This window comes from Galeopterus variegatus, unplaced genomic scaffold (assembly GCF_000696425.1).
Source record: "Galeopterus variegatus unplaced genomic scaffold, G_variegatus-3.0.2 Scaffold20359, whole genome shotgun sequence".
Lineage (NCBI taxonomy): Eukaryota > Metazoa > Chordata > Mammalia > Dermoptera > Cynocephalidae > Galeopterus > Galeopterus variegatus.
In genome coordinates, this window is record NW_007746470.1 from 1 (window position 1) to 12,511 (window position 12,511).

The following is a 12,511-nucleotide window of genomic DNA, read 5'->3' on the forward strand; positions in this document are numbered from 1 at the left end:
TAACCTTCACACACACACGCACACACACACACACACACACATATATATATAATAGTAGAAATATCTTCACACACACACACACACACATATAATAGTAGAAATAATATATATATATATATATATATATATATATATATAATAGTAGAAATATCTTAAGTAGAGCCATTTAGGCAACTCTTCCCATTAGCCTACATTTAAAATTGATCTTAATACTTTCCATTAATAAGCTGGAAGTCAAAATGTAGCATAATAAATGCATTAGTGGGCAAGTCTTTTTAAGACTTACAGATTAATGCATTGCAAATGGAAATGTATGCTGGATGAAGTTGATTTAAAAGCAAAACAAAAAATGAGCATTTTTCTTGTGTTTTTATAAATGTAAAATTTCTTGCAGGCAACTTGAGCTGGTTGAGAGAGTGTTTGGACAACCGAGTAGGTGTCAATGGCTTAGACAAAGCTGGAAGCACTGCCTTATACTGGGCTTGTCACGGGGGCCACAAAGGTATCACGTTTTGTTCGTTATAATAACTTTCTATGCTGCTGAAAATGTGTTTCACCCAAGGGAGCCAGATTTACATATATGAGAAGAAAAATTAAAAAGTTGGCTCTTCTTTCTGAATTCTTTAGAACATCAGACAAAAAAGCCTGTTCCTGGAAGCTCTGTAGACAGTGGGTAGAATGTGGTTGGCCAGCCTCCCTGCATGGAGCTCTCTCACTTGAAAGACTGGAAGCTTCCTTTCCTCCCTCAAGCTTAGAAAGGTTACCAGAAAACAACAGTAATATAAAAACAAGCACACTATCTAATTTTATAGAAGAAAAGGGCAAAATTGGCTCCAGTAGCTTAGTCTTTCCCAAGGTATGCTTTTATAATTTGCATGTTAAGTTTAAAACAAACTATGAGATTCAGGAGAAAGACAGCATTTGCTTAAGTGAGTGATTTAATTGATACTTTTCTCTGTTATAATCAATAATAATGAAAATTGAATTGCTAGGTATATTTCATCCTGGCCAAAAATCTACCATCCTGCTCTCTTTCTACCTCCCCCTGCAATACAGAAAATAAACCCAACAACAATGAGAAACAAAGAGCCCACAAATTAAATAGCATAGCCAAAGGAAAATTTGTGACTATCTGCCAGAAGAAACCCATCTTATTTTAGCTAATAAATATCTTAGCTATGTAATACTAAATATCATAGCAAATATAAAAATATTCCTATAATAGATGTCATGTGAAATGCAAAAGCCAAAAGTATTTGGGGGAACAAAAAGGTCCCCAGATAATTTTTTTAGATTGTTAAGTTTCTCTATACATAGATTTTGAAAAATTTGTTATAAGAATTATCTCAGAGATTCTTCTGAAGAATCCTCTCTTTTAAAATTATTATGCCTAGTTTTGTCAGGCTTTTACTTTTCATTCTTAAGAAATATCTTTTCTATTTGAATTTCAGACATAGTGGAAATGCTGTTTACTCAACCAAATATTGAACTGAACCAACAGGTGAGACTTCTTTGTGGAAATCATTGAACATATCTGCCTTGTTCTCTTTAGTGCAGTGCAACTTATGGGTGTGTAAAGTATTCTAGTCAAATGGTTTAAGAATTATTATTCTACTAAAATTTAAATTCTACAAAGCCCAAAATGCCTACACCACTCCTTCTCATATATCACTTTAAACTTTCTTTTTTTTTTTTTCCCTCTTTCTTCTTGTACTTTCATGTCACTAAGGCAGAGACTTGTGGAGCTGCCTTGTCATGAGACATCACATGCATCTGGGCTTCCTATTTGGTGGGTGAAGGGTTAAGCTTGTCAGCGGCCCCAGCTCTCATCTTCCAGCCCCCAGCACCCAACCTTTGTTCCTCTGCTCCTCCAGTGTCTTATCAGGGTTTGGGGTTATGTTACAATTTAATGTTTACATTATGTCTGTTTAAGTAGTGTTCACTGCTTATGTAACTTTTTTGTTTCTGTGCTATTAACTTTTATTTATCTGCCTTTTTTTTTGGATCTCACTAAGACTTATATGATGTTTTATACTCTTGATATCCTCTTCAAAAATGTGTAAAATAGTCAGTGGCTTCCTTTTTTTCTCCCTGGAGCTGTCCATCCTCATTCTCCGAGCTGAGCAACTTGTATATGTGGCTGTACTAATTTACATTCTCACCAGCAGTGTGGATGAGTTCCCCTTTCTCTACATCCTTGCCAGCATTTGTTATTTTTTTTCTTTTTGATAATAGCCATTCTGACTGGAGTGAAATGATACCTCATTGTGGTTTTGATTTGCATTTCTCTGGTGGTAGTGATGATGATGGTTCTTCTGTATACCTGCTGGCCATCTGTATGCCTTCTTTTGAGAAATGTGTGTTCAGTTTTTTGGCCCATTTTTTGTTCAGGTTATTTGTTTTTGTTTTTGTTATTGAGTTTGAGTTCCTTATATATTCTGCATATTAACCCCTTGTCAGACACGTAGTTTGAAATGACTTTCTCCCATCCTGTAAGTTGCCTCTTCACTCTATTATTGTTTCCTTTGCTGGGCAGAAGCTTTTTAGTTTGATGTAATCCCACTTGTCTCTTTTTGCTTTTGTTGCCTGCGTTTTGAGGTCTTCTCCAAAAAATACTTGCCTGGTCAAATTTCGTGAAATATTTTCCCTTATGTTTACTTCTAATAGCTTCATAGTTTCAGATTTTTTCTTTTAAGTCTTTAATACATTTAGAGCTGATTTTTGTGTATGGTAAGAGATAGGGATCTAGTTTCATTCTCCTGAACGTGGATACCCATTTTTCCCAGCACCACTTATTGAAGAGAAAAAATGAAAAATTTACTTCATTTTTTTGTCACCACAGAATAAATTGGGAGACACAGCTTTGCATGCCGCTGCCTGGAAGGGTTATGCAGATATTGTCCAGTTGCTTCTGGAAAAAGGTAAAGTTTGTGCTGAATGTATCTGGTCTTTGCTTACCCTGAAACATATGCTACATCAAATCACCATTTGAAATAGTGGGAAGAATAATAGTCCCCTTATTTTAAAACTGGTATTTTAATCTCTATTCTTTCTATACCACAGAGTTGCCATGATAAGATGAAGTTATAGGGGTTGATTGTGTTAGTTTTTAGTATAAATTAAAACTTTGACAGGCTTTAAAATTATGTGTTATTTTAGTGAGAACTTATTGTACATTTCTGCAGGATTCCAGGATCTTAGACGGAAGGGGTGTGTGTGGTGTGTGTGTACACCACTATGGGGGAGATCCTGTCTGAGAAATCTGTGTGGGTAAAGTTGCTGAGGCCCTTGTTCTACCAGGAAAGTCTTGACAGATAAGAAAGAATGTTGTGGCTGCAATGTCCGTAAATGAGCTGAGCAGGTACTAGAAGGAGACAGAAGATACCTTGATACCCTGTTGTTTACAGAAGCCAGAGGCAACAGTGAAATTATGGACTAACCATCCATCCATCCATTCATTTGTTCCACGAGTATTAATTAACCTTCACAAAGGGCCAGGCATATCACCCCATAACACACCCTGGTCCAGAGACTGTCGTGTAGGACATTTGAGTCCCCAAGCCACAAGTCATGGGATAACCATCATTAGGGATCATTGGAGCAATGTTGTAAGGTATATGAGAGGAAATGGTTTTGATTTTAAGTATGTTGATGATGTAAGCTCCAGGTCTAAGAGGTCAGATATCCTGAAGACCACTATAGTAGCCCCTAAAGGTTATGCCAAGGGCTGTGCTGTCTGAATCGGCAGCCACTGGCCACATGAGCAACTGAGCCCTTGAAATGAAGCTTTCTGTATTGAGTTGTGCTGTAAGTGTAAAATGCATGCCACATTTCAAAGATTTAGTGAAACAAAAAGTAAAACATCACAGTAATTTTTATATTGACTACATTTTCAAGTGATAGAATTTTGGATATACTGTGTTAAATAAAATATATTATTAAAAGTAATTTCACTTTTGGCAAACGTGCTACTAGAAAACTAACAATTATATATATGGTTCCCATCGTATTTCTATCAGCTCTGGTCAAAATGGACATAGGAAATGGTTGTTTCTTCTCTAGTGTAAGTGTCTCTGAATATTTCCTGTCCTGATAGAGATTATGTGTGTGAGTTCTAAAGTGTCATTTAATATATGCTTAGTCACAGAACTGTTGGCCCGTAGCACACTGAGAGAATGAGGTTTTCCACATAACCCTAGCTGTGGATAGATCTAGATAGGCTCAGGAGAAAGATTTTGACACAAGATCGTCATTTTCCTAATTAAACATGCATTTTTTTAGTTCAGTCAATATTTTTGTGCCTACAAGTTTTGGAACATTTATTTTTTGTTTATCAAAGAGGGAGTGATTGCAACAAAATGGCAGGAAGTACAAATTGGTGAAGACTTCTTGAAAAGCAATCCGACAGTAGCTGGCAGAATGAAAAATGTACTTAGCCTTACGTTTCAGCACCGCTTCTAGGAAACCATTCTTCAGAAATCATGCGAACAAAGATGGTGTTCAAGGATGTTCACTGCAGTATTTGTGGTAATGAAAATTAGGAACAGCTTAAGTGCCCATCAGTAGAAGGGTGATTAAATACATTTTGGAACATCTACAAAATGGAATACTTATGAACATTTAAATAGATTTGAGGTACTTGTGCAATGCTAAGAGTACCATTGTACATTGTTAAGTTAAAAATCAAATTACAATACACGCAATATGAGTTTGTGTACATGTACACATGTGTCTGTGAATGGACTGACACACGTAAGGGAGAGGAGAGTGCCTCCCACGTGTTAAGAACGGTTACCTCTGGAGAGGGCAGAGGACGGGTGATGAAATGGGGCCTACGCTTTTGTTCAACATACTTCTGGATTTTTGAAACTTTAACAGTGCAAATGTATTCATGAATTCTGACGTGATTTTTAACATAATGAAGACAAAAAAAAAGTGGGTACAAGATGATTTATGGGAACAATGAATTGCCTCTGGGTTTTGTGTTCCATTTTGTTAATTTGCATGAGAGTACACTTACAGATATGAAATGTTAATCCTCTCAAGCTCAATCCACCTGGTCTTTTCTAATGAGCCTCTTGAGCAAAAGGAGAGGCAAAGAGCATATTTAATGTAAACTCCAAAAACTCATGCAGAGGTACACGTAGCTACCAGGGTCTAAGTGATGATTTAGTATTTACCATGGGGATGGTAAACTCCTCACTGAAAAGTTCACATGCAGTCCTACAGGGAATCGAAGGGAAAAGCTGTGGTTTAATTGAGCATGATTATCACAGTTGCAGCAATGAGCTCCCTGATTAAAGATGCCAAACATATTGTTTTGAGAAGGTTTACTTTACTTCTGGGCCAGAATTGTTCTGTGCTTAGTTTTGCCAAAAGTGATTAGTTTGGGTGGAAGAGGATTGGCTGTTACTATACAGTTTTTAAAACACCTGATTTACTTTTCTTTCTGGGAAGGTGCTAGAACAGACTTGAGGAACATTGAGAAGAAGCTGGCCTTGGACATGGCTACGAATGCAGCCTGTGCATCTCTCCTGAAAAAGAAGCAGGGAACAGGTATTTATTTTAAATCCTTCTTTCCCCTCTGGTGCTCTCACAACTACTTAGTATTGGGAAAAAATTGATCTGCTTAGTAATGGGAAAAAAATATTTATCTGTAAACTCTTTAGATGATCCTGAACTTTGTTTCTATATCCTTGATCTAAATCAGAACCACCAAAATAGAACACTGTCAAGCGAATGCAAATTTGAGGAGAGACACAGATCTTTTACTATTATTTTTATGTTTCCTTTGTTCTTGCAGTCAAGTTCTAATCACCCTGCTTTACATGCAGTCATTTTCAGAAAGCCGTGGTCACCCTTCCTTCATTTCAGATATGTATTTATGGGTGGTCATCACTAAACATTTTTAAATTAAGAATTCATCTCCATGATTGTATTCTGTTTTTATTTTAAATGAGGCTATCAATAAACTGTAATTGAAATTATTCTAGACTTTGTTAAACATTTTGGAACTTACTCATGGGTGGTTTTTAAAAACAGAGTTTCATTCTTGAAGACAAAAATATTGATGTGGAAGAATAAGTTCAAATAAAGAAAAGAAAGCTTGTGTGGTTGTTTTGAAAGAAAGGCGTCAAAACACTTGCTTCATTCATGGTACTATTCAGAGACTGCTGTGGTCTTGATCCTTCAGTCTGTAGCCTGTCGAATGTGTGTCCCCCAGCTTTATTCTAGCACAGTTATTTCCTGAACAAAGTGCTGGCAGGATGTGCCTTGAACTTCTCTTCCATTCCATCTTTCCTTTTTCCCTTCCTGTTCACCATCAGCCCCCTGGTCCATGCCATGCCAAGCTGGTGGAGGTGTTTTGGATGGAAGGGACATTAAATCCCTTTTATCTTACTTCTCAAACCTTACTACATTTTATAATCTTATGTTTGGCACTCTAATACCACTTTGAAGATAAGCCAACAGTTGATACATTTTTTCCACCATTTTCTAGAAAGAAACTAGTGTAATGGAGGACTCGCTGTTTGCAAGTCCTTTGCATTGCTGCTCATCTTTCTAAACCTTTCTAGTATTGCTTTAGAATCTAAGGTTTAGACTGGTCCCTGTTGGTAGAGAATTACCAAAATGACTTTTGAAAAAACAAAATGCCGTTATAGAGGCTGAGTACATTTGCTTCCATTTTAACTTTGAGGGTATTATCACTTTCACAGTGTGTAGTGGAATACTGATTACTTTTCTGTTTTTATCAATTGACCCCCATTAGTTTTTGAACCCATATAAAACTTATTTCTCCCTCAGGTATTCCTTGGTTTATGAGAAGAGGCAATGTTATGCGGTCCCGTATTCCATTCCTAGCAAAAACAACGAAATAAAGTCAGTGCCCTGGTTTCCTGTCTTAAGTCCATCAGAAACAGTAAATAGTCCCTCTTCTTCATGGTTTGCCAAGAAAGCTTCCCAGAATTGTCCTCCTTACCTCTTACCAAGTTCAGATGATAGCCTCCTCATGAATCTATTGTCCCTTTTGTCTTTTTTTTCAGATATGTCTTTGTCCCAGTTTTTTTTTTTTTTACTTCAGTTCAGACACAGTGTAAATAATTAATTAGTTTGGGATTCTTTAAGCCATGAATGCTTCCTGGAAGTTAAAGTCTTTCTTTAAAGTAAATACTCGTGCATAAGTGGATATAGCTTCTACTAAGGGGATGAGACAGTTGTGTCAGCTGAGCTGGTGTTCCCTGGTGACATTCTGATTGAGAAGCTATATTTGCAGCTGTGTGGGAGAGATTTTTTGCTCGAGGTCGACTTCCGACGCCTTACTGCCCTGGTTGGGTCAGGAAGCAGTGCGATGGCCTAACTTCCTTTCTCTGTCACTGACCTCCGGTTGCTGCGTGAGTCCCTTTAGAATGTCCTGACCATAGAGTGAGGTTTCTTACGAGCTGAAGGTCGGTACTCTTTTCTCTGTTCACTCCAAGTGTCTGTGTCTTTAGTCCACCTTCCTAAGTTTTTACTCATTAGATCATGGATTTTTAATGAAGCAATCTTGGGCCCTGGCAGATAGAGCCAAGGAATGAATTTTTATATTTCAATTTCCATGTTACTTTTTTCTATGTTTTATTCTTGCTTCATTCTATCATCCAGTTAAAAAAAGTTTTAATTTGTATTATGATCCATCCCAGTTGGAATGAAGGTTGGAACATTTGGCCATATACGTAATTGCCAGCATGAACCGTAAGCTGGAAAAGGTATATTCTGATATTGTTGTTCACTTTAAAAAGCAGAGTTTGGATTTTGCATAGGGACAAAACAATTCACATGTTACAATTACCATGAAGGATAACTTTGGGATATGGGAGTGGAGGTCAAGGCCATACTTGAAAGTTGAGTCCTACTTGGAAGTTTTTTTCCAATTTTAAAAAAATCAGTATACATTGAGTAAAGTGCATCAATCTTAAGTTTGCAGCTTGATGAGATCTGTTTTTTAACCTATTCACCACAACCTAGATCAAGCTAGAGAACATTTCCCACACCCCAGAAACCTCCCTCTGTACCTTCTGCTTCTCTCACCATAGATTAGTTTTGCCTGTTTGTGAACTTGATATAAATGGACCAAACAGTCTGTACTTTTTTGTGTGTCTAACTTCTTTCACTTACATTATGCCATGAGGTTCATCCATGGGATTGTGTTCATCCCTCCACCACATATTTATTTATGTATTGTCTATGTTTGCTTACTTGTCTTACGTGCCGGTGCTTGATTTGGGAGGTGGAAACTCAGGAAGAGTGGAAGTGCGATAGGGGAGGATGGGAATGCTGCTAGGAGGTATGTACCACCCTGGCCATGCCCCGAGGTGGGCTGTAAAGAGATCCAGCTCATCACTCAGCACTCGGCCATGTGGGAAATTTCCGGAGAAAACTGCCTGACAACTGTCCATGAAAGGATGGATGGAGAAGGAATTTATTTGCACAGTTCATGCCTGTCTCTTGAATTCCATTGAGTCAGAGTTTGCACCGTGTCAAGTCATCTTTTTCTTTTTAAGTAGGATAAACAAGATTAAAATAAAGAGCAGAAGTAACCCTTGAAGGACACAGAATATCTCAACTGGGCAAAACACAGGACTGTGATAGTGTGAGAGGGAGTGAGGGGGAGTCAGCAAGACGCACACTGCCTTTCCTCTACACTCTCACAGCACAGCAGTCCTCAGCATCAGCACAAGATCCACTTCTGACTTCTGTGTCCAAATGTGTGGGGACTTCTCCCCACCAGCAAGCAAGCCAGCAGTTCTGTAGCTGGTGTCCTCTAATTCAATTCTGACACTATCTACCTGGAGGTAGCGTCAGATCCCACAGGTCCTCAGCCCCCAAGACTACCCATGCCCCCTGCTGGCCACCATCAGATGCCAGTTGCAAGTCTGGGCTTCTGGAACTTCTCACCAACTGGCTATAAATCAGGGTTCCCAAAACCCCTTCCTTGGGTTTGATTAGTTTGCTTGAGCGGCTCACAGAACTCAGAGAAACATGTACTTAAGTTTACCAGTTTATAATAAAGGATATTACAAAGGATACAGATGAAGAGATGCACAGGGCTAGGTATGGGGGGTAAGGGTGTGAAGTTTCTATCCCATCCCTGGACGCACCACCCTCCAGGAACCTCCATGTGTTCAGCTACCAGAAGGTCCCTGAACCCAGTCCTCTTGGGTTTTTATGGCAACGTCATTATGTAGGCATGATTGATTAAATCATCAGGCCCTGGTGATCAACGTAACCTTCAACCCCTTACCTCTCCCCTCCCCAGAGGTTGCTGGGGTGGGACTAAAAGTCCTACCTTGGTCTTTGCTTGATCAGGCCCCATTCCTGGAGCTGCCTAGGGGCTATCAGCCATCATTAGCATAGGAAAAGACTCATCACTTTGGAGTTGTACGTCAGGAGATGGGGATGAAGACCAAATATATATTTTCACAATATCACAGATGGCAAAGTAGCTTTGCTATTTGCCTTTTTGGTTTTAGATGAAAAAGCTACTTTTTATCAAGTACACACAGGAAGTCCTGAAGTTCCTGGGTGTGTGTTGGAGAGAACGAAATATGTTCCTCCCAGTTCTCCAGAATTCCTCTTGAGGAGAATGGCAAGAATGTGGCCAGCCTGGAGACCTGCACTGGCTTGGAAGCTGGCATGGAGTCACTGAACTTTGACTCTGCTCTGCTTTGCACTCTCTGCTGTTCTTTTATGAAATATAGCTCCTGTGCAAGATGTTACCAATTTCTACCTCCCTTGTACCAAGCCTCCCTTCTGCCTTCCTTTTTGCAGATAATCATTTCTCTAAACCTGTAAAGATAGACTCCCTTTAAAAACTACAATATCATTAGCATACCTAAGAATTAACAATAATTCCTTAATATCATCAAATATCTTCCCATTGTCCAAATTTGCCATTTTTTCTTATATATTTGTGTATTCTTTGTTTACTTATCTATTTATTTACAGTGTATTAAGTCAGGGTCCATCCATATCAGGTCAGTTTGTGATTGCTAAGTGTCTCTTCATTTATTTGTTTAATCAATGTTTCCTTTCTCTGTCCTCTTCCCTTTTTGAATCTTGCAATTTATTAAAGAAATTGGGTCAACTGACTTGAGTTTCTCAGTGTGGACATTGCTCATTGCATTTCCATGGTGGTGTTTGTCCTGTTTCTCTGCACTTCATGTTTGTGTCAATTGGTGTTAGATCTAGAAGTTTGGTCCAATCTAGGTTCATTCATTCATTCATTCTATTTATTTATTTATTCATCCACTCATTCATTCATTTATTTATTTTGGTGGCTGGCCAGTAAGGAATCAATTTAGGTTCTTTCTGGCTCTCTATCTACCCATCTGTTTATCTGTCATTTATCTGTCTGAGAGGTGGAGGGAAGAATATATCATGTAAAGTATCATGTTCTTCCATCGGAGGCACATAATTTTTGGTTATCACTCTTCCTGTGATGTTAGCATCCTTTGATGATCATCATTGTCTAGATCTGTTATTTCACTAATGGTTGCAAAATGGTGATCTAATTCACTCTTTTCTCATGTTATGAGCTAGAACATTTTATATAGAGAAATATTCCCTCATCAACTGTTTTACTACTCAGAGGAATAGCTTGTGTAGCAGGGGCAGGATAAATGCTTGATATGTGCCCTTTGTCTAAGAGTTTTCAAAATAATAAGCTGGTTGCCTATCATTCTTCAAAGAGACCCAAGTGAACTGGGTGTGTGTTGAAATATTTGATGTGCTTTAATCCATTACAACTAGTAGCTGTATTGATTGTTCATCTTTGACTAGTGGAAGCCTCTTTAAGTTGGATCCTAAACACTTTTCACATGATGCTATGTTTAATAGGACCCTTGCTTTATAGCATGACAAGAGTTCTAGGTCTGTCTCTTACATTTCCTGACTCAGACTTGGAAATCAGTCTTATCTCCAGTGAGCTTTGGGAATATATGGTATTTAGAGACCATGGTCTGGGTGCTATGACATTCATTTATTGAGCTCCAACAATGTGCCTGACCTTGTTATCCATTTTCCTCCCTGAATTCCATCTAGGGTAATCTGTTGGTACAAGAATTTGACTAGAGTTGAGCAGGTGACAGTCAAAGGTCAAATGTCTTCTTTTTGAGCCCTGTTCAAGGTTGATTTAACATTTGGTGGGGCCTAGTTATTTCTATTTAAAACTTTTAAAAAAAAATTTCAGTCTTTAGCTTCTGAGTATACTTTATTTTCACTGTTTTCTAAGGTGAAACTGAAGCTTTTGTGTTTTATTCTCTTTTTTCTCCATTTTTCCCCTCACTAGTTATCTTTCTACCCAGTGACCTTGCCTTCAGGTAAGGCCTCAGGCTGTGGACTGGCAAAGCCATGTGCACTTGTCATTAGGAGAGATGGCTGGAAACATCAGAGTGGAGTGGCTGCTAGTGTGTTACACGTTAGTCACAGTGCATGTGGCTGGTGACTTTCTGTTGGAAACAGCCTAAGGATACCTTAGCCTCACATGCTTTACTCTTTTGCATTTACATGTATGTGTCAGCCTCTGTGGCAGCAGAGACTTAATAGTTAGGCTGAAAAGCCAAAGTAGAAAAAGATTCTCGGAGAAAGCACAATCCCTGGGTCAGAAGGAAGATTACAGTTTGTTGAATTTTCAAGAGCTTTGAATGTGAAAAACAAAATCCGAGCAATTTGTAATTTCTCTGTTTTGCTTTTTTTCACTATTCCTTTTAGATGCAGTTCGAACATTAAGCAATGCCGAGGACTATCTTGATGATGAAGACTCAGATTAATTCCCTTCTGGAGCTTTGAGATCTAAAACTTCTGTTGCTTTTGCCATTCCAAAACTTTATCTTTGCCAGAAGAGTATTGGTAACTGTAAAAAAAAGAGAAAGAAACGTATATATGAACATGGCAGTGTTGCACTGTGTTTAAGTGAAACGTGTAAATGAAAAGTTCTCACCTCCGGTTTGCCAATAAGTGACTGGATACTTTGCTGTATAAAATACATTTATGTTCACCAGAGTAGAACAAGAAGAGATTATTTCTATTTATCAAGCTAAAGGAATTTTAAGAATTTTTTTCTTTAAAATAAAATCAGGATGATGTTTTTTAGTTCAAGTTCTTTACCTCAAAGATTGAGATATTTTGAATGGATTTTTCAAGGGGGGAAATGCTTATTATAATAATAAACCAAAATACTTAAAAGAAAATTGTCAGCTATCCTGACAGAAATAAACATTTTAAGAGATTTTATTCCGTTTGTCTGTTTTTGTGTTATCATTTATTGCTGGTAAATAAATAAAGCTTTTTGTATTTAGGTAAGACTGACTTTATTTTATTTTTTTAAATTATATTTTTTATGAGGTATCTTAAAAAAATTCATGGAAAGATTCATCTTTTAATTTCATTTTTCCATGAACTATTTGAAGTACCCTAGTATTTATTAGCACAGAAGAATCATGATAGTCACATTTCTGTTCACCTTCCTGTATCT

The 12,511-nt window shown here is 37.8% G+C and overlaps 1 protein-coding gene across 1 annotated transcript; it reads left to right on the forward strand.

Annotated features, from left to right (window-relative positions):
• Window positions 1–369: 369 nt before the first annotated feature.
• Window positions 370–12,264, forward strand: LOC103583181 (osteoclast-stimulating factor 1-like; the record flags this gene model as incomplete). Its single annotated transcript, XM_008564568.1, has 5 exons — window positions 370–502; window positions 1,452–1,501; window positions 2,843–2,921; window positions 5,458–5,556; window positions 11,749–12,264. Coding segments are annotated over 5 exons (420 nt in total), but the record flags the coding sequence as incomplete, so codon positions are not given.
• Window positions 12,265–12,511: the final 247 nt, after the last annotated feature.